This window comes from Bufo bufo, chromosome 11, assembly GCF_905171765.1.
Source record: "Bufo bufo chromosome 11, aBufBuf1.1, whole genome shotgun sequence".
Classification (NCBI taxonomy): Eukaryota; Metazoa; Chordata; class Amphibia; order Anura; family Bufonidae; genus Bufo; species Bufo bufo.
Genome location: NC_053399.1, coordinates 98733281 through 98758527, shown reverse-complemented (window position 1 = coordinate 98758527; position 25247 = coordinate 98733281). Strand labels below are relative to the sequence as shown.

General features: G+C 49.4%; 2 protein-coding genes across 2 annotated transcripts; one reads left to right on the top strand and one right to left on the bottom strand.

The window, feature by feature from the left end:
- The first annotated feature begins 768 nt into the window (after window positions 1-768).
- LOC120982418 (C-C chemokine receptor type 4-like) lies at window positions 769-2324 on the top strand. The gene has a single exon (XM_040412539.1). The coding sequence runs from the start codon at window positions 1056-1058 to the stop codon at window positions 2112-2114; it is 1059 nt and encodes a 352-aa protein (XP_040268473.1). The 5' UTR covers window positions 769-1055; the 3' UTR covers window positions 2115-2324.
- An 18683-nt stretch (window positions 2325-21007) lies between these two features.
- EIF3F (eukaryotic translation initiation factor 3 subunit F) lies at window positions 21008-25134 on the bottom strand. The gene is given in 9 exon segments (XM_040412540.1): window positions 21008-21211; window positions 21296-21409; window positions 21487-21623; window positions 21739-21830; window positions 22166-22197; window positions 22199-22304; window positions 22376-22455; window positions 22537-22607; window positions 24964-25134. Coding segments are annotated over 9 exon segments (852 nt in total). The 5' UTR covers window positions 25106-25134; the 3' UTR covers window positions 21008-21133.
- Between the last annotated feature and the right edge of the window lie 113 nt (window positions 25135-25247).

Sequence of the window (25247 nt, the reverse complement as noted above, 5' to 3'; positions counted from 1 at the left end):
ACATTTGGAAGCCGGAAGTGGCTGAGAGGCGCTGATAGCAGAAGCCGCTGACTGCGCACGTCACGTGACCAGTACGCCAGTGGTTGTGTAACATAATCCCTGCTCTCCGTGTAGTACTACAAATCCCAGCATTTGCATGAAAGGGCCAGCGCAGTCCCACACTAATAAAGCTTCATCATTATGTGGTGAAGGATTCTGCAACTTTCTATCAGACCCAAAACTGTGAGCAAGACTTTGTTGCCTATAGCAACCAACCACGGCCCAGCTTTCATTTCTCTGGAGCAGGTTATAGTATGAAAGCTGATTTCTGATTGGTTGCTATGGGCAATGTAGACAGATCTACGGTGGGGCTCATTCACTAAAGACGGGCAAGTGAAAGTCGCAAAATGTCCTTTGCGTTAATTTGTCCCTGTAAAGCCTTTGTAAATGAGCCCTAATATGTTTTCATTTCCCCTTTCTAATATCTCTGCTTGCTGTCGGTGACTGGCAGCCTTCTTCTTTACATTCTGAGGCTGAGCTCCTGCCTGTAATGCAATGCCGCCATATAAGCATGACTTCAGCCCAATACAGTAGCAGTACTTCCCTCAGGGGCCCCTCGTAGGGGGCGCCACTTCACCCATGGTTGGGCCAAGTCCTCCAGAGCAGCGCTCATACGTGGGCTTCCTCCAGGAGGTTATATGGGCAGGGGTTGTCCTGGGTGGAGATCCCCTTTACACTAGACCTTCGCTCAGGTCCTTCACTTTCCTCCCCTAGTCTCTTCTTCATCTTCGATGTCAAGATTACAAAATCTCTGTTTATCTGGAGCTATTTTTGGGATTTTCTTGGGGTTTTTTGGACGTTGCACAAACCGCCGCGGCCTCTGCACAATGTGTTTCCTGCAGACCCTGAGGAATCAGCGAGCGGCACCTTCCACAGAAGATTGCGACATGCCCATTGCTCATCACCACCTCCATCGTTCCTCTCCGCCGCGGGCTCGGTGATTGTATTTCCTGGACTGAGCCTTGTGTGGACGCGCTCCACTTCTCCGGGATCACCGCGCTACCAGCTCAGCCACAATGCCAGACGAGGGGCAGATGGGCAACTCTACGGTGGCCTCCACCACCTTCATGACCCTGAACTATGATGAAGAACTCATCACCATCTGCATGAAAACCAACAGCATCAGTTTTGGGGCCACGGTGGTCCCCTTCTTCTTCTACATGGTCTTCATGATCAGCCTTCTGGGCAACGGCCTCATCTTATTCCTTCTCCTGAAGTTCGAGAACGTTAAGACGGTGACCAACTTCTTCATTCTCAACCTGGTGGTCTCAGACTTGTTGTTCACCCTCCCACTGCCCTTCTGGGGTTACTACCACAGCCATCAGTGGATATTCGGGAAGACGTCTTGCAAGATGTTGGCCTCCATGTTCTACATTGGCTTCTACAGCTCCATCTTGTTCTTGACCATGATGACGGTGGACCGCTACATGGCAGTTGTTCATGCCATCTACTCCACCAGGACCAGGAACCTGCTCTACGTCTGTGTGGTCAGTGGCACAATTTGGGTGGTCAGCTTCTTCTCCGCCATCCCAAAATTCATCCTGTACGGGACGAGAGAGGATTCAATTTTGGGGGTGTTGTGTGGGGAGACGGGGTTCAACATAGATAAGATCAACTCCTGGAAGCTGGTGGGCTACTACCAGCAGCTGGTGATGTTCTTCGTGTTGCCGCTGATCATCGTCCTGTACTGTTACACGCTGATCGTCATCAAGCTGCACTATTCCAAGATGCACAACAAGGACAAGGCCATCAAGCTGATCTTCTTCATCGTGCTGGCGTTCTTCCTCTGCTGGACCCCATACAACATCATCATCTTCATCAAGGCCAGGCAGATCTCCGAGGATTACTCAGATGACGACTGTGACGAAACCATCGACTACGCGTTTTTCATTTGCCGCAACATCGCCTACTTCCACTGCTGCATCAACCCGTTCTTCTACACCTTTGTAGGGACCAAGTTCCGTAGACACCTGTCCCTGGTGCTGGGGCGGTGGGTGATGTGCGGCTCCAGGTCCAGTCGGTCCAGTCTAAGCAGCAAGACCAGCGACTACTCCCCGCAGACCGTCTACGAGTGAGGTGGACCCACAGTGATCCCGGGGCTCCGAGGACTACAGCGCAATGCTTCATGTAGAGATAGATTAGTATTGTGACCAGGTCTTCAGTGCTGTGTCCATAGTGAGACCCCCGAGGACACAACGGGGGGGGGGGGGGGCAGAAGACGTCACTATAACCGCCAGAGATTGTACTGTATTACCATGTATCCACAGCGCTGAATAAACGGACAAAACTACCACGACGCCTCACTGCTTTCTGTGAATCGGGGTGATACAGTCTGCTGAGCCGTGTATCTAATCCTATCCTGTGTGATACTGCCTGCAGAGCTGTGTATCTAATCCTATCCTGTGTGATACTGACTGCTGAGCTGTGTATCTAATCCTATCCTGTGTGATACTGTCTGCTGAGCTGTGTATCTAATCCTATCCTGTGTGATACTGTCTGCTGAGCCGTGTATCTAATCCTATCCTGTGTGATACTGCCTGCAGAGCTGTGTATCTAATCCTATCCCGTGTGATACTGCCTGCAGAGCTGTGTATCAAATCCTATCCTGTGTGATACTGCCTGCAGAGCCGTGTATCTAATCCTATCCTGTGTGATACTGTCTGCTGAGCTGTGTATCTAATCCTATCCCGTGTGATACTGACTGCAGAGCTGTGTATCTAATCCTATCCTGTGTGATACTGCCTGCAGAGCTGTGTATCTAATCCTATCCCGTGTGATACTGTCTGCTGAGCTGTGTATCTAATCCTATCCTGTGTGATACAGTCTGCTGAGCTGTGTATCTAATCCTATCCCGTGTGATACTGTCTGCTGAGCTGTGTATCTAATCCTATCCTGTGTGATACAGTCTGCTGAGCTGTGTATCTAATCCTATCCTGTGTGATACTGCCTGCAGAGCTGTGTATCTAATCCTGTCCTGTGTGATACTGTCTGCTGAGCTGTGTATCTAATCCTATCCTGTGTGATACAGTCTGCTGAGCTGTGTATCTAATCCTATCCAGTGTGATACTGTCTGCTGAGCGGTGTATCTAATCCTATCCTGTGTGATACTGTCTCTTGAGCAGTGTATCTAATCCTATCCTGTGTGATACAGTCTGCTGAGCTGTGTATCTAATCCTATCCTGTGTGATACGGTCTGCTGAGCTGTGTATCTAATCCTATCCTGTGTGATACTGTCTGCTGAGCTGTGTATCTAATCCTATCCTGTGTGATACTGTCTGCTGAGCTGTGTATCTAATCCTATCATGTGTGATACTGTCTGCTGAGCTGTGTATCTAATCCTATCCTGTGTGATACTGTCTTCTGAGCAGTGTATCTAATCCTGTCCTGTGTGATACTGTCTGCTGAGTTGTGTATCTAATCCTATCCTGTGTGATACTGTCTGCTGAGCTGTGTATCTAATCCTATCCTGTGTGATACTGTCTGCTGAGCAGTGTATCTAATCCTATCCTGTGTGATACTGTCTGCTGAGCTGTGAATCTAATCCTATCCTGTGTGATACTGACTGCTGAGCTGTGTATCTAATCCTATCCTGTGTGATACAGTCTGCTGAGCCGTGTATCTAATCCTATCCTGTGTGATACTGACTGCTGGGCTGTGTATCTAATCCTATCCTGTGTGATACTGTCTGCTGAGCTGTGTATCTAATCCTATCCTGTGTGATACTGACTGCTGAGCTGTGTATCTAATCCTATCCTGTGTGATACTGTCTGCTGAGCTCTGTATCTAATCCTATCCTGTGTGATACTGACTGCTGAGCAGTGTATCTAATCCTATCCTGTGTGATACTGTCTGCTGAGCTGTGTATCTAATCCTATCCTGTGTGATACAGTCTTCTGAGCTGTATATCTAATCCTATCCTGTGTGATACTGTCTGCTGAGCTGTGTATCTAATCCTATCCTATGTGATACTGTCTGCTGAGCTGTGTATCTAATCCTCTCCTGTGTGATACTGACTGCTGAGCTGTGTATCTAATCCTATCCTGTGTGATACTGTCTTCTGAGCTGTGTATCTAATCATATCCTGTGTGATACTGTCTGCTGAGCTGTGTATCTAATCCTGTCCTGTGTGATACTGTCTGCTGAGCTGTGTATCTAATCTTGTCCTGTGTGATACTGTCTGCTGAGCTGTGTATCTAATCCTATCCTGTGTGATACTGTCTGCGGAGCTGTGTATCTAACCCTATCCTGTGTGATACTGACTGCTGAGCTGTGTATCTAATCCTATACTGTGTGATACTGACTGCTGAGCCGTGTATCTAATCCTATCCTGTGTGATACTGACTGCTGAGCTGTGTATCTAATCCTATCCTGTGTGATACTGACTGCTGAGCTGTGTATCTAATCCTATCCTGTGTGATACTGACTGCTGAGCTGTGTATCTAATCCTATCCTGTGTGATACTGACTGCTGAGCTGTGTATCTAATCCTATCCTGTGTGATACTGACTGCTGAGCTGTGTATCTAATCCTATCCTGTGTGATACTGTCTGCTGAGCTGTGTATCTAATCCTATCCTGTGTGATACTGACTGCTGAGCCGTGTATCTAATCCTCTCCTGTGTGATACTGACTGCTGAACTGTGTATCTAATCCTATCCTGTGTGATACTGTCTGCTGAGTGGTGTATCTAATCCTATCTTGTGTGATACTGTCTGCTGAGCTGTGTATCTAATCCTATCCTGTGATACTGACTGCTGAGCTGTGTATCTAATCCTATCCTGTGTGATACTGACTGCTGAGCTGTGTATCTAATCCTATCCTGTGTGATACTGTCTGCTGAGCTGTGTATCTAATCCTTCCTGTGTGATACTGACTGCTGAGCTGTGTATCTAATCCTATCCTGTGTGATACTGCCTGCTGAGCTGTGTATCTAATCCTATCCTGTGTGATACTGTCTGCTGAGCTGTGTATCTAATCCTTCCTGTGTGATACTGACTGCTGAGCTGTGTATCTAATCCTATCCTGTGTGATACTGCCTGCTGAACTGTGTATCTAATCCTATCCTGTGTGATACTGTCTGCTGAGTGGTGTATCTAATCCTATCTTGTGTGATACTGTCTGCTGAGCTGTGTATCTAATCCTATCCTGTGATACTGACTGCTGAGCTGTGTATCTAATCCTATCCTGTGTGATACTGACTGCTGAGCTGTGTATCTAATCCTATCCTGTGTGATACTGTCTGCTGAGCTGTGTATCTAATCCTTCCTGTGTGATACTGACTGCTGAGCTGTGTATCTAATCCTATCCTGTGTGATACTGACTGCTGAGCTGTGTATCTAATCCTATCCTGTGTGATACTGACTGCTGAGCTGTGTATCTAATCCTATCCTGTGTGATACTGTCTGCTGAGCTGTGTATCTAATCCTATCCTGTGTGATACTGACTGCTGAGCTGTGTATCTAATCCTATCCTGTGTGATACTGTCTGCTGAGCTGTGTATCTAATCCTATCCTGTGTGATACTGACTGCTGAGCTGTGTATCTAATCCTATCCTGTGTGATACTGACTGCTGAGCTGTGTATCTAATCCTATCCTGTGTGATACTGACTGCTGAGCTGTGTATCTAATCCTATCCTGTGTGATACTGACTGCTGAGCTCTGTATCTAATCCTATCCTGTGTGATACTGACTGCTGAGCAGTGTATCTAATCCTATCCTGTGTGATACTGTCTGCTGAGCTGTGTATCTAATCCTATCCTGTGTGATACAGTCTTCTGAGCTGTATATCTAATCCTATCCTGTGTGATACTGTCTGCTGAGCTGTGTATCTAATCCTATCCTATGTGATACTGTCTGCTGAGCTGTGTATCTAATCCTCTCCTGTGTGATACTGACTGCTGAGCTGTGTATCTAATCCTATCCTGTGTGATACTGTCTTCTGAGCTGTGTATCTAATCATATCCTGTGTGATACTGTCTGCTGAGCTGTGTATCTAATCCTGTCCTGTGTGATACTGTCTGCTGAGCTGTGTATCTAATCTTGTCCTGTGTGATACTGTCTGCTGAGCTGTGTATCTAATCCTATCCTGTGTGATACTGTCTGCGGAGCTGTGTATCTAACCCTATCCTGTGTGATACTGTCTGCTGAGCTGTGTATCTAATCCTATACTGTGTGATACTGACTGCTGAGCCGTGTATCTAATCCTATCCTGTGTGATACTGACTGCTGAGCTGTGTATCTAATCCTATCCTGTGTGATACTGACTGCTGAGCTGTGTATCTAATCCTATCCTGTGTGATACTGACTGCTGAGCTGTGTATCTAATCCTATCCTGTGTGATACTGACTGCTGAGCTGTGTATCTAATCCTATCCTGTGTGATACTGACTGCTGAGCTGTGTATCTAATCCTATCCTGTGTGATACTGTCTGCTGAGCTGTGTATCTAATCCTATCCTGTGTGATACTGACTGCTGAGCCGTGTATCTAATCCTCTCCTGTGTGATACTGACTGCTGAACTGTGTATCTAATCCTATCCTGTGTGATACTGTCTGCTGAGTGGTGTATCTAATCCTATCTTGTGTGATACTGTCTGCTGAGCTGTGTATCTAATCCTATCCTGTGTGATACTGACTGCTGAGCTGTGTATCTAATCCTATCCTGTGTGATACTGTCTGCTGAGCTGTGTATCTAATCCTTCCTGTGTGATACTGACTGCTGAGCTGTGTATCTAATCCTATCCTGTGTGATACTGCCTGCTGAGCTATGTATCTAATCCTATCCTGTGTGATACTGACTGCTGAGCTGTGTATCTAATCCTATCCTGTGTGATACTGACTGCTGAGCTGTGTATCTAATCCTATCCTGTGTGATACTGTCTGCCGAGCTGTGTATCTAATCCTATCCTGTGTGATACTGACTGCTGAGCTGTGTATCTAATCCTATCCTGTGTGATACTGACTGCTGAGCTGTGTATCTAATCCTATCCTGTGTGATACTGTCTGCTGAGCTGTGTATCTAATCCTATCCTGTGTGATACTGACTGCTGAGCTGTGTATCTAATCCTATCCTGTGTGATACTGTCTGCTGAGCTGTGTATCTAATCCTATCCTGTGTGATACTGACTGCTGAGCTGTGTATCTAATCCTATCCTGTGTGATACTGACTGCTGAGCTGTGTATCTAATCCTATCCTGTGTGATACTGACTGCTGAGCTGTGTATCTAATCCTATCCTGTGTGATACTGACTGCTGAGCTGTGTATCTAATCCTATCCTGTGTGATACTGTCTGCTGAGCTGTGTATCTAATCCTATCCTGTGTGATACTGACTGCTGAGCTGTGTATCTAATCCTATCCTGTGTGATACTGACTGCTGAGCCGTGTATCTAATCCTCTCCTGTGTGATACTGACTGCTGAGCCGTGTATCTAATCCTCTCCTGTGTGATACTGACTGCTGAACCGTGTATCTAATCCTATCCTGTGTGATACTGACTGCTGAGCTGTGTATCTAATCCTATCCTGTGTGATACTGACTGCTGAGCTGTGTATCTAATCCTATCCTGTGTGATACTGACTGCTGAGCTGTGTATCTAATCCTATCCTGTGTGATACTGTCTGCTGAGCTGTGTATCTAATCCTATCCTGTGTGATACTGACTGCTGAGCTGTGTATCTAATCCTATCCTGTGTGATACCGTCTGCTGAGCTGTGTATCTAATCCTATGTGATACAGTCTGCTGAGCTGTGTATCTAATCCTATCATGTGTGATACTGTCTGCTGAGCTGTGTATCTAATCCTATGTGATACAGTCTGCTGAGCTGTGTATCTAACCCTATCCTGTGTGATACTGACTGCTGAGCTGTGTATCTAATCCTATCCTGTGTGATACTGTCTGCTGAGCTGTGTATCTGATCCTATCCTGTGTGATACTGTCTGTTGAGCTGTGTATCTAATCCTATCCTGTGTGATACTGTCTGTTGAGCTGTGTATCTAATCCTATCCTGTGTGATACTGTCTGCTGAGCTGTGTATCTAATCCTATCCTGTGTGATACTGACTGCTGAGCTGTGTATCTAATCCTATCCTGTGTGATACTGTCTGCTGAGCCTTGTATCTAATCCTATCCTGTGTGATACTGTCTGTTGAGCTGTGTATCTAATCCTATCCTGTGTGATACTGCCTGCTGAGCTGTGTATCTAATCCTATCCTGTGTGATACTGACTGCTGAGCTGTGTATCTAATCCTGTCCTGTGTGATACTGCCTGCTGAGCTGTGTATCTAATCCTATGTGATACAGTCTGCTGAGCTGTGTATCTAATCCTATCATGTGTGATACTGTCTGCTGAGCTGTGTATCTAATCCTATCCTGTGTGATACTGACTGCTGAGCTGTGTATCTAATCCTATCCTGTGTGATACTGACTGCTGAGCTGTGTATCTAATCCTGTCCTGTGTGATACTGAATGCTGAGCTGTGTATCTGATCCTATCCTGTGTGATACTGACTGCTGAGCTGTGTATCTAATCCTATCCTGTGTGATACTGACTGCTGAGCTGTGTATCTAATCCTATCCTGTGTGATACTGTCTGCTGAGCCTTGTATCTAATCCTATCCTGTGTGATACTGTCTGTTGAGCTGTGTATCTAATCCTATCCTATGTGATACTGCCTGCTGAGCTGTGTATCTAATCCTATCCTGTGTGATACTGACTGCTGAGCTGTGTATCTAATCCTATCCTGTGTGATACTGTCTGCTGAGCTGTGTATCTAATCCTATCCTGTGTGATACTGTCTGCTGAGCTGTGTATCTAATCCTATCCTGTGTGATACTGTCTGCTGAGCCTTGTATCTAATCCTATCCTGTGTGATACTGTCTGTTGAGCTGTGTATCTAATCCTATCCTATGTGATACTGCCTGCTGAGCTGTGTATCTAATCCTATCCTGTGTGATACTGACTGCTGAGCTGTGTATCTAATCCTATCCTGTGTGATACTGTCTGCTGAGCTGTGTATCTAATCCTATCCTGTGTGATACTGTCTGCTGAGCTGTGTATCTAATCCTATCCTGTGTGATACTGACTGCTGAGCTGTGTATCTAATCCTATCCTGTGTGATACAGTCTGCTGAGCCGTGTATCTAATCCTATCCTGTGTGATACTGTCTGCTGAGCCGTGTATCTAATCCTATCATGTGTGATACTGTCTGCTGAGCTGTGTATCTAATCCTATCCTGTGTGATACTGCCTGCTGAGCTGTGTATCTAATCCTATCCTGTGTGATACAGTCTGCTGAGCCGTGTATCTAATCCTATCCTGTGTGATACAGTCTGCTGAGCTGTGTATCTAATCCTATCCTCTGTGATACTGTCTGCTGAGCCGTGTATCTAATCCTATCCTGTGTGATACTGTCTGCTGAGCTGTGCATCTAATCCTATCCTGTGTGATACTGACTGCTGAGCTGTGTATCTAATCCTATCCTGTGTGATACTGACTGCTGAGCTGTGTATCTAATCCTATCATGTGTGATACAGTCTGCTGAGCTGTGTATCTAATCCTATCCTGTGTGATACTGCCTGCTGAGCTGTGTATCTAATCCTATCCTGTGTGATACTGTCTGCTGAGCCGTGTATCTAATCCTATCCTGTGTGATACTGTCTGCTGAGCCGTGTATCTAATCCTATCCTGTGTGATACAGTCTGCTGAGCCGTGTATCTAATCCTATCCTGTGTGATACAGTCTGCTGAGCTGTGTATCTAATCCTATCCTCTGTGATACTGTCTGCTGAGCCGTGTATCTAATCCTATCCTGTGTGATACTGTCTGCTGAGCTGTGTATCTAATCCTATCCTGTGTGATACTGACTGCTGAGCTGTGTATCTAATCCTATCCTGTGTGATACTGACTGCTGAGCTGTGTATCTAATCCTATCCTGTGTGATACAGTCTGCTGAGCTGTGTATCTAATCCTATCCTGTGTGATACTGACTGCTGAGCTGTGTATCTAATCCTATCCTGTGTGATACTGACTGCTGAGCTCTGTATCTAATCCTATCCTGTGTGATACAGTCTGCTGAGCTGTGTATCTAATCCTATCCTGTGTGATACTGCCTGCTGAGCTGTGTATCTAATCCTATCCTGTGTGATATTGTCTGCTGAGCTGTGTATCTAATCCTATCCTGTGTGATACTGTCTGCTGAGCTGTGTATCTAATCCTATCCTGTGTGATACCGTCTGCTGAGCCGTGTATCTAATCCTATCCTGTGTGATACAGTCTGCTGAGCTGTGTATCTAATCCTATCCTCTGAGATACTGTCTGCTGAGCCGTGTATCTAATCCTATCCTGTGTGATACTGTCTGCTGAGCTGTGTATCTAATCCTATCCTGTGTGATACTGACTGCTGAGCTGTGTATCTAATCCTATCCTGTGTGATACTGACTGCTGAGCTGTGTATCTAATCCTATCCTGTGTGATACAGTCTGCTGAGCTGTGTATCTAATCCTATCCTGTGTGATACTGACTGCTGAGCTGTGTATCTAATCCTATCCTGTGTGATACTGACTGCTGAGCTGTGTATCTAATCCTATCCTGTGTGATACAGTCTGCTGAGCTGTGTATCTAATCCTATCCTGTGTGATACTGCCTGCTGAGCTGTGTATCTAATCCTATCCTGTGTGATACTGTCTGCTGAGCTGTGTATCTAATCCTATCCTGTGTGATACTGTCTGCTGAGCTGTGTATCTAATCCTATCCTGTGTGATAGTCTGCTGAGCCGTGTATCTAATCCTATCCTGTGTGATACAGTCTGCTGAGCTGTGTATCTAATCCTATCCTGTGTGATACTGTCTGCTGAGCTGTGTATCTAATCCTATCCTGTGTGATACTGACTGCTGAGCTGTGTATCTAATCCTATCCTGTGTGATACTGTCTGCTGAGCTGTGTATCTAATCCTATCCTGTGTGATACGGTCTGCTGAGCGGTGTATCTAATCCTATCCTGTGTGATACTGTCTGCTGAGCTGTGTATCTAATCCTATCCTGTGTGATAGTCTGCTGAGCCGTGTATCTAATCCTATCCTGTGTGATACAGTCTGCTGAGCTGTGTATCTAATCCTATCCTCTGTGATACTGTCTGCTGAGCCGTGTATCTAATCCTATCCTGTGTGATACTGTCTGCTGAGCTGTGTATCTAATCCTATCCTGTGTGATACTGACTGCTGAGCTGTGTATCTAATCCTATCCTGTGTGATACTGACTGCTGAGCTGTGTATCTAATCCTATTCTGTGTGATACAGTCTGCTGAGCTGTGTATCTAATCCTATCCTGTGTGATACTGACTGCTGAGCTGTGTATCTAATCCTATCCTGTGTGATACTGACTGCTGAGCTGTGTATCTAATCCTATCCTGTGTGATACAGTCTGCTGAGCTGTGTATCTAATCCTATCCTGTGTGATACTGCCTGCTGAGCTGTGTATCTAATCCTATCCTGTGTGATACTGTCTGCTGAGCTGTGTATCTAATCCTATCCTGTGTGATACTGTCTGCTGAGCTGTGTATCTAATCCTATCCTGTGTGATACAGTCTGCTGAGCTGTGTATCTAATCCTATCCTGTGTGATACTGCCTGCTGAGCTGTGTATCTAATCCTATCCTGTGTGATACTGTCTGCTGAGCTGTGTATCTAATCCTATCCTGTGTGATACTGTCTGCTGAGCTGTGTATCTAATCCTATCCTGTGTGATAGTCTGCTGAGCCGTGTATCTAATCCTATCCTGTGTGATACTGTCTGCTGAGCTGTGTATCTAATCCTATCCTGTGTGATACTGTCTGCTGAGCTGTGTATCTAATCCTATCCTCTGTGATACTGTCTGCTGAGCCGTGTATCTAATCCTATCCTGTGTGATACTGTCTGCTGAGCTGTGTATCTAATCCTATCCTGTGTGATACTGACTGCTGAGCTGTGTATCTAATCCTATCCTGTGTGATACTGACTGCTGAGCTGTGTATCTAATCCTATCCTGTGTGATACAGTCTGCTGAGCTGTGTATCTAATCCTATCCTGTGTGATACTGACTGCTGAGCTGTGTATCTAATCCTATCCTGTGTGATACTGGCTGCTGAGCTGTGTATCTAATCCTATCCTGTGTGATACAGTCTGCTGAGCTGTGTATCTAATCCTATCCTGTGTGATACTGCCTGCTGAGCTGTGTATCTAATCCTATCCTGTGTGATACTGTCTGCTGAGCTGTGTATCTAATCCTATCCTGTGTGATACTGTCTGCTGAGCTGTGTATCTAATCCTATCCTGTGTGATAGTCTGCTGAGCCGTGTATCTAATCCTATCCTGTGTGATACAGTCTGCTGAGCTGTGTATCTAATCCTATCCTCTGTGATACTGTCTGCTGAGCCGTGTATCTAATCCTATCCTGTGTGATACAGTCTGCTGAGCTGTGTATCTAATCCTGTCCTGTGTGATACTGACTGCTGAGCTGTGTATCTAATCCTATCCTGTGTGATACTGACTGCTGAGCTGTGTATCTAATCCTATCCTGTGTGATACAGTCTGCTGAGCTGTGTATCTAATCCTATCCTGTGTGATACAGTCTGCTGAGCTGTGTATCTAATCCTATCCTGTGTGATACTGACTGCTGAGCTGTGTATCTAATCCTATCCTGTGTGATACTGACTGCTGAGCTGTGTATCTAATCCTATCCTGTGTGATACAGTCTGCTGAGCTGTGTATCTAATCCTATCCTGTGTGATACTGACTGCTGAGCTGTGTATCTAATCCTATCCTGTGTGATACTGGCTGCTGAGCTGTGTATCTAATCCTATCCTGTGTGATACAGTCTGCTGAGCTGTGTATCTAATCCTATCCTGTGTGATACTGCCTGCTGAGCTGTGTATCTAATCCTATCCTGTGTGATACTGTCTGCTGAGCTGTGTATCTAATCCTATCCTGTGTGATACTGTCTGCTGAGCTGTGTATCTAATCCTATCCTGTGTGATAGTCTGCTGAGCCGTGTATCTAATCCTATCCTGTGTGATACAGTCTGCTGAGCTGTGTATCTAATCCTATCCTCTGTGATACTGTCTGCTGAGCCGTGTATCTAATCCTATCCTGTGTGATACTGTCTGCTGAGCTGTGTATCTAATCCTGTCCTGTGTGATACTGACTGCTGAGCTGTGTATCTAATCCTATCCTGTGTGATACTGACTGCTGAGCTGTGTATCTAATCCTATCCTGTGTGATACAGTCTGCTGAGCTGTGTATCTAATCCTATCCTGTGTGATACTGACTGCTGAGCTGTGTATCTAATCCTATCCTGTGTGATACAGTCTGCTGAGCTGTGTATCTAATCCTATCCTCTGTGATACTGTCTGCTGAGCCGTGTATCTAATCCTATCCTGTGTGATACTGTCTGCTGAGCTGTGTATCTAATCCTATCCTGTGTGATACTGACTGCTGAGCTGTGTATCTAATCCTATCCTGTGTGATACAGTCTGCTGAGCTGTGTATCTAATCCTATCCTGTGTGATACAGTCTGCTGAGCTGTGTATCTAATCCTATCCTGTGTGATACTGACTGCTGAGCTGTGTATCTAATCCTTCCTGTGTGATACTGCCTGCTGAGCTGTGTATCTAATCCTATCCTGTGTGATACTGTCTGCTGAGCTGTGTATCTAATCCTATCCTGTGTGATAGTCTGCTGAGCCGTGTATCTAATCCTATCCTGTGTGATACAGTCTGCTGAGCTGTGTATCTAATCCTATCCTCTGTGATACTGTCTGCTGAGCCGTGTATCTAATCCTATCCTGTGTGATACTGTCTGCTGAGCTGTGTATCTAATCCTGTCCTGTGTGATACTGACTGCTGAGCTGTGTATCTAATCCTATCCTGTGTGATACTGACTGCTGAGCTGTGTATCTAATCCTATCCTGTGTGATACAGTCTGCTGAGCTGTGTATCTAATCCTATCCTGTGTGATACAGTCTGCTGAGCTGTGTATCTAATCCTATCCTGTGTGATACTGACTGCTGAGCTGTGTATCTAATCCTATCCTGTGTGATACAGTCTGCTGAGCTGTGTATCTAATCCTATCCTCTGTGATACTGTCTGCTGAGCCGTGTATCTAATCCTATCCTGTGTGATACTGTCTGCTGAGCTGTGTATCTAATCCTATCCTGTGTGATACTGACTGCTGAGCTGTGTATCTAATCCTATCCTGTGTGATACAGTCTGCTGAGCTGTGTATCTAATCCTATCCTGTGTGATACAGTCTGCTGAGCTGTGTATCTAATCCTATCCTGTGTGATACTGACTGCTGAGCTGTGTATCTAATCCTTCCTGTGTGATACTGCCTGCTGAGCTGTGTATCTAATCCTATCCTGTGTGATACTGCCTGCTGAGCTGTGTATCTAATCCTATCCTGTGTGATACTGTCTGCTGAGCCGTGTATCTAATCCTATCATGAGGTGCACACGTGGGGTCACAGGGACTTCTCCTTCCGGACACCGCTAGCTCAGGCTGGGTCACCGCGCAGCTGGCAGTATGGGGAAGTCAGCACCCGCACAGGTTCCCCTTTAAATCAGGTTATTTTAAGATTATTATTTTTTTGTGAACGCTGAACTAAGGCTGCGTTCACACGGGCGAGATTCCCGCGCGGATGCGATGCGTGAGGTGAACGCATTGCACCCGCACTGAATCCCGACCCATTCATTTCTATGGGGCTGTTCACATGAGCGGTGATTTTCACGCATCACTTGTGCGTTGTGTAAAAAACCGCAGCATGCTCTATATTGTGTGTTTTTCACGCAACGCAGGCCCCATAGAAGTGAATGGGGTTGCGTGAAAACCACAAGCAAGTGCGGATGCGGTGCGATTTTCACGCACGGTTGCTAGGAAACGATCGGGATGGAGACCCGATCATTATTATTTTCCCTTATAACATGGTTATAAGGGAAAGTAATAGCATTCTGAATACAGACTGCATAGTACAGTAGTGCTGGAGGGGGTTAAAAATAAATAAATAATTTAACTCACCTTAGGCCTCTTTCACACTTGCGTTGTCCGGATCCGGCGTGTACTCCACTTGCCGGAATTACACTCCGGATCCGGAAAAACGCAAGTGTACTGAAAGCATTTGAAGACGGAACCGTCTTCCAAATGCTTTCAGTGTTACTATGGCACCCAGGACGCTATTAAAGTCCTGGTTGCCATAGTAGGAGCGGGGAGCGGTATACTTACAGTCCGTGCGGCTCCCGGGGCGCTCCAGAATGACGTCAGAGCGCCCCATGCGCATGGATGACGTGATCCATGTGATCACATGATCCATGCGCTTGGGGCGCCCTGACGTCACTCTGGAGCGCCCGGGGAGCCGCACGGACGGTAAGTACACTGCTCCCCCGCTCCCCGCTACACTTTACCATGGCTGCCAGGACTTTAGCGTCTTGGCAGCCATGGTAACCACTCTGAAAAAGCTAAATGTCGGCTCCGGCAATGCGCCGAAACGACGTTTAGCTTAAGGCCGGATCCGGATCAATGCCTTCCACGGCCTTGCGGCAAGTGTTCCGGATTTTTGGCTGGAGCAAAAAGCGCAGCATGCTGCGGTATTTTCTCCGGCCAACAAACGTTCCGTTCCGGAACTGAAGACATCCTGATGCATCCTGAACGGATTTCTCTCCATTCAGAATGCATTAGGATAATCCTGATCAGGATTCTTCCGGCATAGAGCCCCGATGACGGAACTCTATGCCGGAAGACAAGAACGCAGGTGTGAAAGAGCCCTTAGTCCACTTGATCGCGCAGCCGGCATCTCCTTCTGTCTCCTTTGCTGAACAGGACCTGTGGTGAGCATTCATTACAGGTAAAGGACCTTTGGTGACGTCACTCCCGGTCATCACATGGTACGTCACATGATCTTTTACCATGGTGATGGATCATGTGATGACCGGAGTGATGTCACCAAAGGTCCTTTACCTGTAATGAATGCTCACCACAGGTCCTGTTCAGCAAAGGAGACAGAAGGAGATGCCGGCTACGCGATCAAGTGGACTAAGGTGAGTTAAATTTTTTTTATATTTTTTTTTTTTTAACCCCTCCAGCGCTGTTTTACTTTGCATTCTGTATTCAGAATGCTATTATTTTCCCTTATAACCATGTTATAAGGGGAAATAATACAATCTACAGAACACCGATCCCAAGCCCGAACTTCTGTGAAGAAGTTCGGGTTTGGGTACCAAACATGCGCGATTTTTCTCTAGCGAGTGCAAAACGCATTACAATGTTTTGCACTCGCGCGGAAAAATCGCGGGTGTTCCCACAACGCCCGTGTGAACCCAGCCTAAGAGTCGCAACTGCTTCTGGGAAAAGCTTCCATAAAATGTAATTTAGGGGTCCAGTGTCCCACACAGCAGAGGTCCTGCATCCTGACGGGGAAACCAGCAGAATTGTGAATGCAGCTCCGCACACCTCTGGACGGTGAGGAGCATTTTGACTGCAGATTCTGCTCCATGGCTACAAATTTAAAATAATAGCAGCCGGCTTCTGGGTGGCCGCCCTGCAGATTATCGGCGTGAAGTCTGCTCCAAATTCAGCGCTCATATAACACCAAGCGTCCTCCAGATACTCCAAAATTTCTAAATTAGAGCAGAACAGTGGCTACCACCAGATGGCGCTGCTCCATATTATAGTCTATAGGACATCCTCAATACTACCACCACCAGATGGCGCTGCTCCATATTACAGTCTATAGGACATCCTCAATACTACCACCACCAGATGGCGCTATACCACAGTTCATCTATTACTACTGACAACCTGCCTGTATAGCCTGTCTGAGAGGTAGTCACAGCCCCGCCCCCTGCTGACATCACTGGTATAATGACATGAGATCCACACACCTTAAACTACAGGAACATCTATTCCCTTACGTCCTAACAGTGGCACAGATGGGGTAATCGGCCTGCTGTGGACAGGTGGAAATTACCTTGACCCTGCCACCTCCAATAAAAGAGGGGGTCACCCCCAGTCCCCTTGTGTTTTTTTCTGTCTTCCGGACAGGTTTGGACTTGTGGAGATCCCTGTTCTATTGAACATGACACTTACCCCTTTGGGGTTAACTTGGCCGTCTCTGGTGGCTGTTCGCCATACCTGCGGCTGTCCGCAGGGTAATCTCTTCTGCTCCCGTGCTGTGTCTCGGGGCGTCCGTATTCGGCCTGCCTGTCGCTCGCCGCTGTCCTCTATCTAGACGCTCCTGGAGCACTGGGAGCGACTTCTCCAGCTGTGACGTCACTTCCCGTTTCTTAGGAGGAAGCGTTTCCCTCCTTTATAATGTACTGGAGGACAATTATTTATTTTCTCGATGTCCGCCCTGTAGAGCTAAGCTTCTTCCCCATCAGGAACCTACAGTTCATGATCCAGTTGACTGGGTGAAGAACTACATGGAGTCCAACATGAACCAGGTGAACTCCTCTATAGAGGAGCTTTAGCAGGCTCTTATATCTAAGCGCCAAAGACCTTCCTCTCCGCATCGGGCCATGGAGGTATCGGGGGCTCAGGATGCTAGAGAGGGATCTATCTCCTCTTCTTCCGAAGAGGAGGATGGGTTTTCCTACTTCTTCCCTCCCGAGAAGGCCCAGCGGCTGCCGAGATCCATCCGGTCAGGGGACCAGGGTGAAGCCTCTACCTCCGCCTCTAAGGGGCCCAGGACCTTTAAACCAGACAATTCCCTCCTGTCATTAATGAAGACGGAGTGGAAGAAACCAGAAAAAGGTCCTGTGCTGACCAAAAGATTTAAGTCTGTCTTCCCGTTAAGAGAAGATCAATTGTCCTCTTGGGGGCCAGTACCAAAAGTAGATATGGCCATTTCCAAGAGAACCATGGTACCATCGGGCGACGGATCAAGTCTTCAGGATCCGATCTGCATCCGTTTCTGCCTCGGTCGCAATAGCGTCCTCTGAAGTGGCGAACTTTCTCAAGGCCAGGTTCACCCAAGTTCAGACTGACCTGGAGCAGGGGGTCTCTAGGGATGACATCTTGGCTTCTTGTAAGACGGCCGGTCTGGCCATTGATTTTTTGTGTGACGCTAAAAAAAATTGGCTTCCAAGACCATGGCGCTCTCAGCCGCGGGCAGGCGTCCGCTCCAGCTAAAACCCTGGAAGGCCGATACAACTTCCAAGCATAATCTTTGTGCCATGGAATATGAACCCGGCAAACTTTTGGGACAGAGCTTGACCATATTATGGAGGGACTGTCAGATAAGGGCAAGTCCCTCCCCCAACAGCCCTTTCATGGACGGGGTAAATGGGCTGGGTCCAGGTCTGGACCTCAGCCCAAAGCCCAGAGAGATTGGAGCTCCCGTAGAGGGGGGAAATCCTCCAGGGTCTCTAAGCCCCCCAAGAAATCCTCAGCGCTCTGATTGCGGGTCTACTCGAGGCTCTTAGTACCATGACGGTCTGACTGGATTCTCAGAACTCTCTGCTCCCCATATTCCCGTAGGCGATCACCTACAACACTTTCTAGAATCTTGGCAGATCCACATCCAAGACCCTTGGGTGCTTTGTATCATATCTCAGGGATACCTGGTAGACTTGAACAGTCCCCCATCGGACAAATTTGTTCTAACAAGACTGCTTCCATCCAGCAAACAGAAGATTCTAGAAGACTATATCCTGGAGTATCTTCGGAAAGGGGCCTTAGAGGAGGTGCCTCTTCAGGATCAGGGAGCAGGTATCTATTCCCCAGTTTTTCTGGTACCCAAGGTGACCGGAGACTGGAGGATGATCATAGATCTGAGATATTTCAATCAGTTCATCGAACGCAAGCATTTCCGGAATGGAAACTATCCAGTCAGTGACCAATCTTCTATTGCCAGGAGATTTCCTGTCAACCTTGGATCTCAAGGATGCTTACCTCCATATTCCCATCCATCCTGGGTCCAGAAGATTCTTAAGGATCGCGGTGCAAGTCTGGGGAGTCTTAAAGCACTTTGTTTGTGGCCCTCCTGTTTGGAATTTCTTCGGCCCCACACACATTTACCAAAGCGGTGGCAGCTCTAAGACTTCAGGGTCTGAGCATCATTCCATACCTGGACGAGTGGCTCTTCAGAGCTCCTTCCCAAGCGATCCTGTCCCAACACATTCAGCGGGCTGTAGCCTTCTTCCACCAGCTAGGATGGATAATCAACTGGGACAAGTCCCATCTCCTGCCAGCTACCTCCGTGAAGTTCCTGGGATTCGTGGTGGACTCAGTGGAAATGACAATTCATCTTACTCCCAAAAGAATGCCATCTCTCTTAGTACCTCGGAAAGTAACCATCCGTACTTTGATGAGAATGTTGGGACTAATGTCATCAACCGCAGACGCGGTTCCTTGGGGATTATGGCACCTACGTCCGCTACAATCAGAGGTACTAGCCAAGTGGACTCACAGTCCGGTGGGACTAAATTCCTTGCACTTTCTGGTGGACCTATCTTGAGGACGGCAAGTCCCTGATCCAACCCTCTTGGATCATACTTACCACAGATGCATCCCTAGTAGGCTGGGGAGCACATCTTCTGGACAAGACAGTTCCAGGAACCTGGACATCTCAGGAGAAGTAAGTCATCAAATATCCTAGAAATCAGGGCGATCAAACTAGCCCTTCTTCATTTCGCTCTCTGCATTCAAGGCAAAGCGGTGAAAGTACAGTCAGACAGCATGACCGCTGTAATGTACATGAACAAGCAGGGAGGCACGAAGTCACAAAGTCTCCTGAGAGAGATAGGTGTGATATTGGATTGGGCAGAATTGAACCTCACCCATTTATCAGCCGTCCACATTCGTGGAGTTCACAATATGATAGCAGATCGCCTGAGCCGAGGTCTCTCCCAACCGGACGTCTTCAAGGAGATAACGCTCAGAGGGAGAATGCCAGAGATCGATCTCATGGCAATGAGGTTCAACACCAAGGTGGAGAGGTATTGCTCCCTTTACAGGGAGGACAACCCGGTGGCAATAGATGCACTGTCAATCCCATTGAGGTTCGGGCTGGCCTATATCTTCCCTCCAATTTCCTTGATTCAGAGGGTATTGATGAAAATCAGCCAGGACCAAGCGTCAGTCATCGCCACCATTCCATACTGGCCGAAAAGAGCTTGGTTTACCCATTCAAATGAGTCGGGGGTCAATTTTGGAGGCTTCCCCTAGAGAGAGTACTGGTGTCAGGGGACACTCAGATCTCCTCAAATGTTCAGCCTGGAGGTTGACCAGTCCCTTCCAAGAATAGAAGGGCTATCGGGGTCTGTCTTGAGAACCCTACAGCACTCCAGATCTGAGGCTACCAACAGATCTTATTCAAGAATTTGGAAGATTTTTTCAAATTGGTGTAACAGTCGTCAACTACCATCCACAGACGCTTCCATGCCTACCATCCTACAGGACGGTATGGACAAAGAGGTTGTCACTGTCTACCCTCAGAGTGCAAACTTCTGCGATCTTGGCCTGTCTCAACTAGCCCATTTCTCAAGAGGTTCCTGAAGGGAGCTTCCAGGTTAAAGCCTACAGTAATCAGACCTATCCCGGGTATGGGATTTAACGGTCGTGCTCAGGGGGGGGGGGGGGTATCATCCAATGTGACTGAAGACCACAGACTATACAATTCCTGTTCATTAGTTCTGTCGACCGCAGAATAGTAACCGGTGAGTACAAACAGGGTGCCAGCGAGATATCACAGGGCACTGTCTAACCTGGATACACTGTAACAAACCCTCCACTAAGAAAGGCATCAGATCAGGCATCAGCAACCTCCGGCTATTCTGAAACTACAACTCCCAGAATCCTCCTTTCACTTCTATAGGGGCGTTACGTTAAGAACAGCAGAGAACGTGTGCATGCTGGGAGTGGTAGTTTCACGGACGCTGGCTGATCCCTGGGCTAGAACATTCATACGCCGCTCAGGGTGGTCGACAAGATGGCGGCTCCACAGAGACAAGACGACAGCTGAGTGAAATCATTTTATTTCACACAAAAAAAAAGGAAAAATGTGACAACAAAGTCCGAACATTTGGAACAATCCTATATTACAGTGTGAGGGCGACAGCGGCCTGTAGGGGGCAGCGTGGGGGCTCACAGGTTCAGGAGCTTCTCATTGAGAGCGATCTGGGACTGGGTGAGGTTAGCGAGATACGTGACCATGAGCAGATCCTGGAGGGAGGAGAGAAGAAGTGACGTCATCAGCACCCGCAGGTCACAGCCCCTCCCCCAAAGCCCTACATAACCTGCACTCACATTGATGTTGCTGTTCAGCATGGCCTCGAAGTCTTCGGGGGCGATTGTGGGCACTTGGTTCACCAGATCCGTCAGGAAGCGGCCGACATTATTGTCAGCAGAGACTTTCCCCGACTGGAAGAGACAAGGAATGTAATCAGCGAGGAGAAGGCAGACCCCAGGGGACACGGGGGTCCTCAGAACCCACTCACCAGCACGTCCTCCGCATACTGCAGCACCGTGCTCAGGGAATCCTGCAGGCGCGTGGCGGCAGAGCCCACCTGCTGCAGGTCGCTGGTCAGACCGACGGCGCGGGTGGCCTGGAAGCAGGTCTTTGTGATGAGGTCAACTGTGAAGAAATGAAGTTCAGAATGAAGCGCAGTACCCAGGAACGGCCACAAGATGGCAAGAGACTGAACCCACAGGACAGGCATCCCCATCATCCACAGGTCATGGCCACTCACGTCCTATCCTCTCCGTGTCATAATACACAAACTGCACCGTCAGCGGGGTGAACATAACTCCCATCGTCTTACCAGGGACACCCATCGGAGTGCTGCAAAAGAAAGGAGATACAGAAACCTCTAGAGGTCAGTGGTGTAATAATCTGCAGGATATATCACTATGTATTTGTCAGGAGGTAGAGAGCAATGTTCTGCAGATCTCTAGAGAGGTCAGAGGTGTAATACTCTGCAGTATCTATCACTATGTATCTGTCAGAGCGATGTTCTGCAGATCTCTAGAGGTCAGAGGTGTAATGCTCTGCAGTATCTATCACTATGTATCTGTCAGAGCGATGTTCTGCAGAGAGGTCAGAGGTGTGATAATCTGCAGTATCTATCACAGCGATGTTCTGCAGAGAGGTCAGCGGTGTAATACTCTGCAGCTCACCTGATGTAGGCCTTGATGTTCATGCGCCCCCCCCTGCAGGCTGGTGTCCACGGTCATGTGGATGGGGTTGGTGGCCTCGCGGCTGTAGTACTCGTGGATGAGGACGGAATGCTCTGTGATGTCATTTCCTGTGGCGTACCTGCAGCACAGTCTGAGGTCAGCACGTTGCCCCCTGCAGTTACCCCTCCTGCCCCCGGGGGGCGCACTCACCAGCCCAGGATCTGCTCGGTGGACGACACCTTCTTGTGGAGCTCGTACATGTTCTTGGCAAACTCCATGTCCACCGCCACCTGGAAGACATCAGCCGTCAGCGCCCTGCGCACACACACGGACCCTCCCCTCCCCCCCCCCACACACAGAAGAGCGGGTACCTCATCCTCGGACTCGTTGTGGGGCACGGAGAAGCAGTTGGTCACCTCCACAGAATGCTTGTCCACCGAGCCTGCGGGAGAGGAAGCGTCAGACACGTGTACAGCCCCACACCGCACCTCCAGGGGCTTCTTAAAGGACCCTCTGGTCCTTGCTCAGTCGCCCCACTGATCAGGGCCCCTGGTTCCATATTAACTGGAGCCCGGGGGGGGGCCTAGTACAAATCCAATAGTAAATGCCGCCCCGCCCCCCCCCCCCCCCTTCCTCAGAGAAGACGGGGCGTGACCCCCCCCCCTCAGAGAAGACGGGGCGTGACCCCCCCCCCCTCAGAGAAGACGGGGCGTGACCCCCCCCCCTCAGAGAAGACGGGGCGTGACCCCCCCCCCCTCAGAGAAGACGGGGCGTGCCCCCCCCCCCCTCAGAGAAGACGGGGCGTGACCCCCCCCCCCTCAGAGAAGACGGGGCGTGACCCCCCCCCCCCCTCAGAGAAGACGGGGCGTGACCCCCCCCCCTCAGAGAAGACGGGGCGTGACCCCCCCCCTCAGAGAAGACGGGGCGTGACCCCCCCCCTCAGAGAAGACGGGGCGTGACCCCCCCCCCCTCAGAGAAGACGGGGCGTGCCCCCCCCCCCCTCAGAGAAGACGGGGCGTGCCCCCCCCCCCTCAGAGAAGACGGGGCGTGACCCCCCCCCCTCAGAGAAGACGGGGCGTGACCCCCCCCCCCTCAGAGAAGACGGGGCGTGCCCCCCCCCCCCTCAGAGAAGACGGGGCGTGACCCCCCCCCCTCAGAGAAGACGGGGCGTGACCCCCCCCCCCTCAGAGAAGATGGGGCGTACTACGGTATTGCTACCTGTAAAAAACAGAACCGCACCGTCTGAATACAGCCCTGGAGGAGACTGTTCTCTTAAAGGGACTGTGGTAAGCAGCGCTGCAGTGTAGAGCATATCTCCACACCCTGCCTGTAAACACAGGCCTACAGTCCCTTGGCCCCTACAGAGGCCTACAATCCCGGGGGACCCCACAGTCCCTTGGCCCCTACAGAGGCCTACAATCCCGGGGGACCCCACAATCCCTTGGCCCCTACAGAGGCCTACACTCCGGGGGACCCCACAATCCCTTGGCCCCTACAGAGGCCTACACTCCGGGGGACCCCACAATCCCTTGGCCCCTACAGAGGCCTACACTCCGGGGGACCCCACAATCCCTTGGCCCCTACAGAGGCCTACACTCCGGGGGACCCCACAATCCCTTGGCCCCTACAGAGGCCTACACTCCGGGGGACCCCACAATCCCTTGGCCCCTACAGAGGCCTACAATCCTGGGGGACCCCACAATCCCTTGGCCCCTACAGAGGCCTACAATCCTGGGGGACCCCACAATCCCTTGGCCCCTACAGAGGCCTACAATCCTGGGGGACCCCACAATCCCTTGGCCCCTACAGAGACCTACAATCCCGGGGGACCCCACAATCCCTTGGCCCCTACAGAGACCTACAATCCCGGGGGACCCCACAATCCCTTGGCCCCTACAGAGACCTACAATCCCAGGGGACCCCACAATCCCTTGGCCCCTACAGAGACCTACAATCCGGGGGGACCCCACAATCCCTTGGCCCCTACAGAGACCTACAATCCGGGGGGACCCCACAATCCCTTGGCCCCTACAGAGGCCTACACTCCGGGGGACCCCACAATCCCTTGGCCCCTACAGAGGCCTACAATCCTGGGGGACCCCACAATCCCTTGGCCCCTACAGAGGCCTACAATCCTGGGGGACCCCACAATCCCTTGGCCCCTACAGAGACCTACAATCCCGGGGGACCCCACAATCCCTTGGCCCCTACAGAGACCTACAATCCCGGGGGACCCCACAATCCCTTGGCCCCTACAGAGACCTACAATCCCAGGGGACCCCACAATCCCTTGGCCCCTACAGAGACCTACAATCCGGGGGGACCCCACAATCCCTTGGCCCCTACAGAGACCTACAATCCGGGGGGACCCCACAATCCCTTGGCCCCTACAGAGACCTACAATCCGGGGGGACCCCACAATCCCTTGGCCCCTACAGAGACCTACAATCCGGGGGGGACCCCACAATCCCTTGGCCCCTACAGAGGCCTACAATCCGGGGGGACCCCACAATCCCTTGGCCCCTACAGAGGCCTACACTCCAGGGGACCCCACAATCCCTTGGCCCCTATAGAGACCTACAATCCGGGGGACCCCACAATCCCTTGGCCCCTACAGAGGCCTACACTCTGGGGGCCCCCACAGAGGCCTACAATCCCGGGGACCCCCCACAATCCCTTGGCCCCTACAGAGGCCTACATTCTGGGGGCCCCCACAAAGGCCTACAATCCCGGGGGACCCCACAATCCCTTGGCCCCTACAGAGGCCCTGGTGACATGCGGCAGCCCCGCGGCCTCACCCAGCAGAGTCCCGATCACCCGGGCCGCTCCCTCATTCCTCCGCTCGTAGCTGTCCACAATGGACGCCAGGACCACCGGGTGAACCTTGACCACGTGCCCGTGCAGCGACGCCGGCATCACCGTCAGTCCCGGAGCCGCCATCTTGCCACCACAAAAAGAGCGACGAGGGGCGGGGCCGCGGCACCACTGCGCTACTCCTGATCTGATTGGACGAAGCGGCGGCTGAAGATGAGGCGTTCTGATTGGCTGACAGGATTGCAGAGTGATACATTGTATCCTGTAT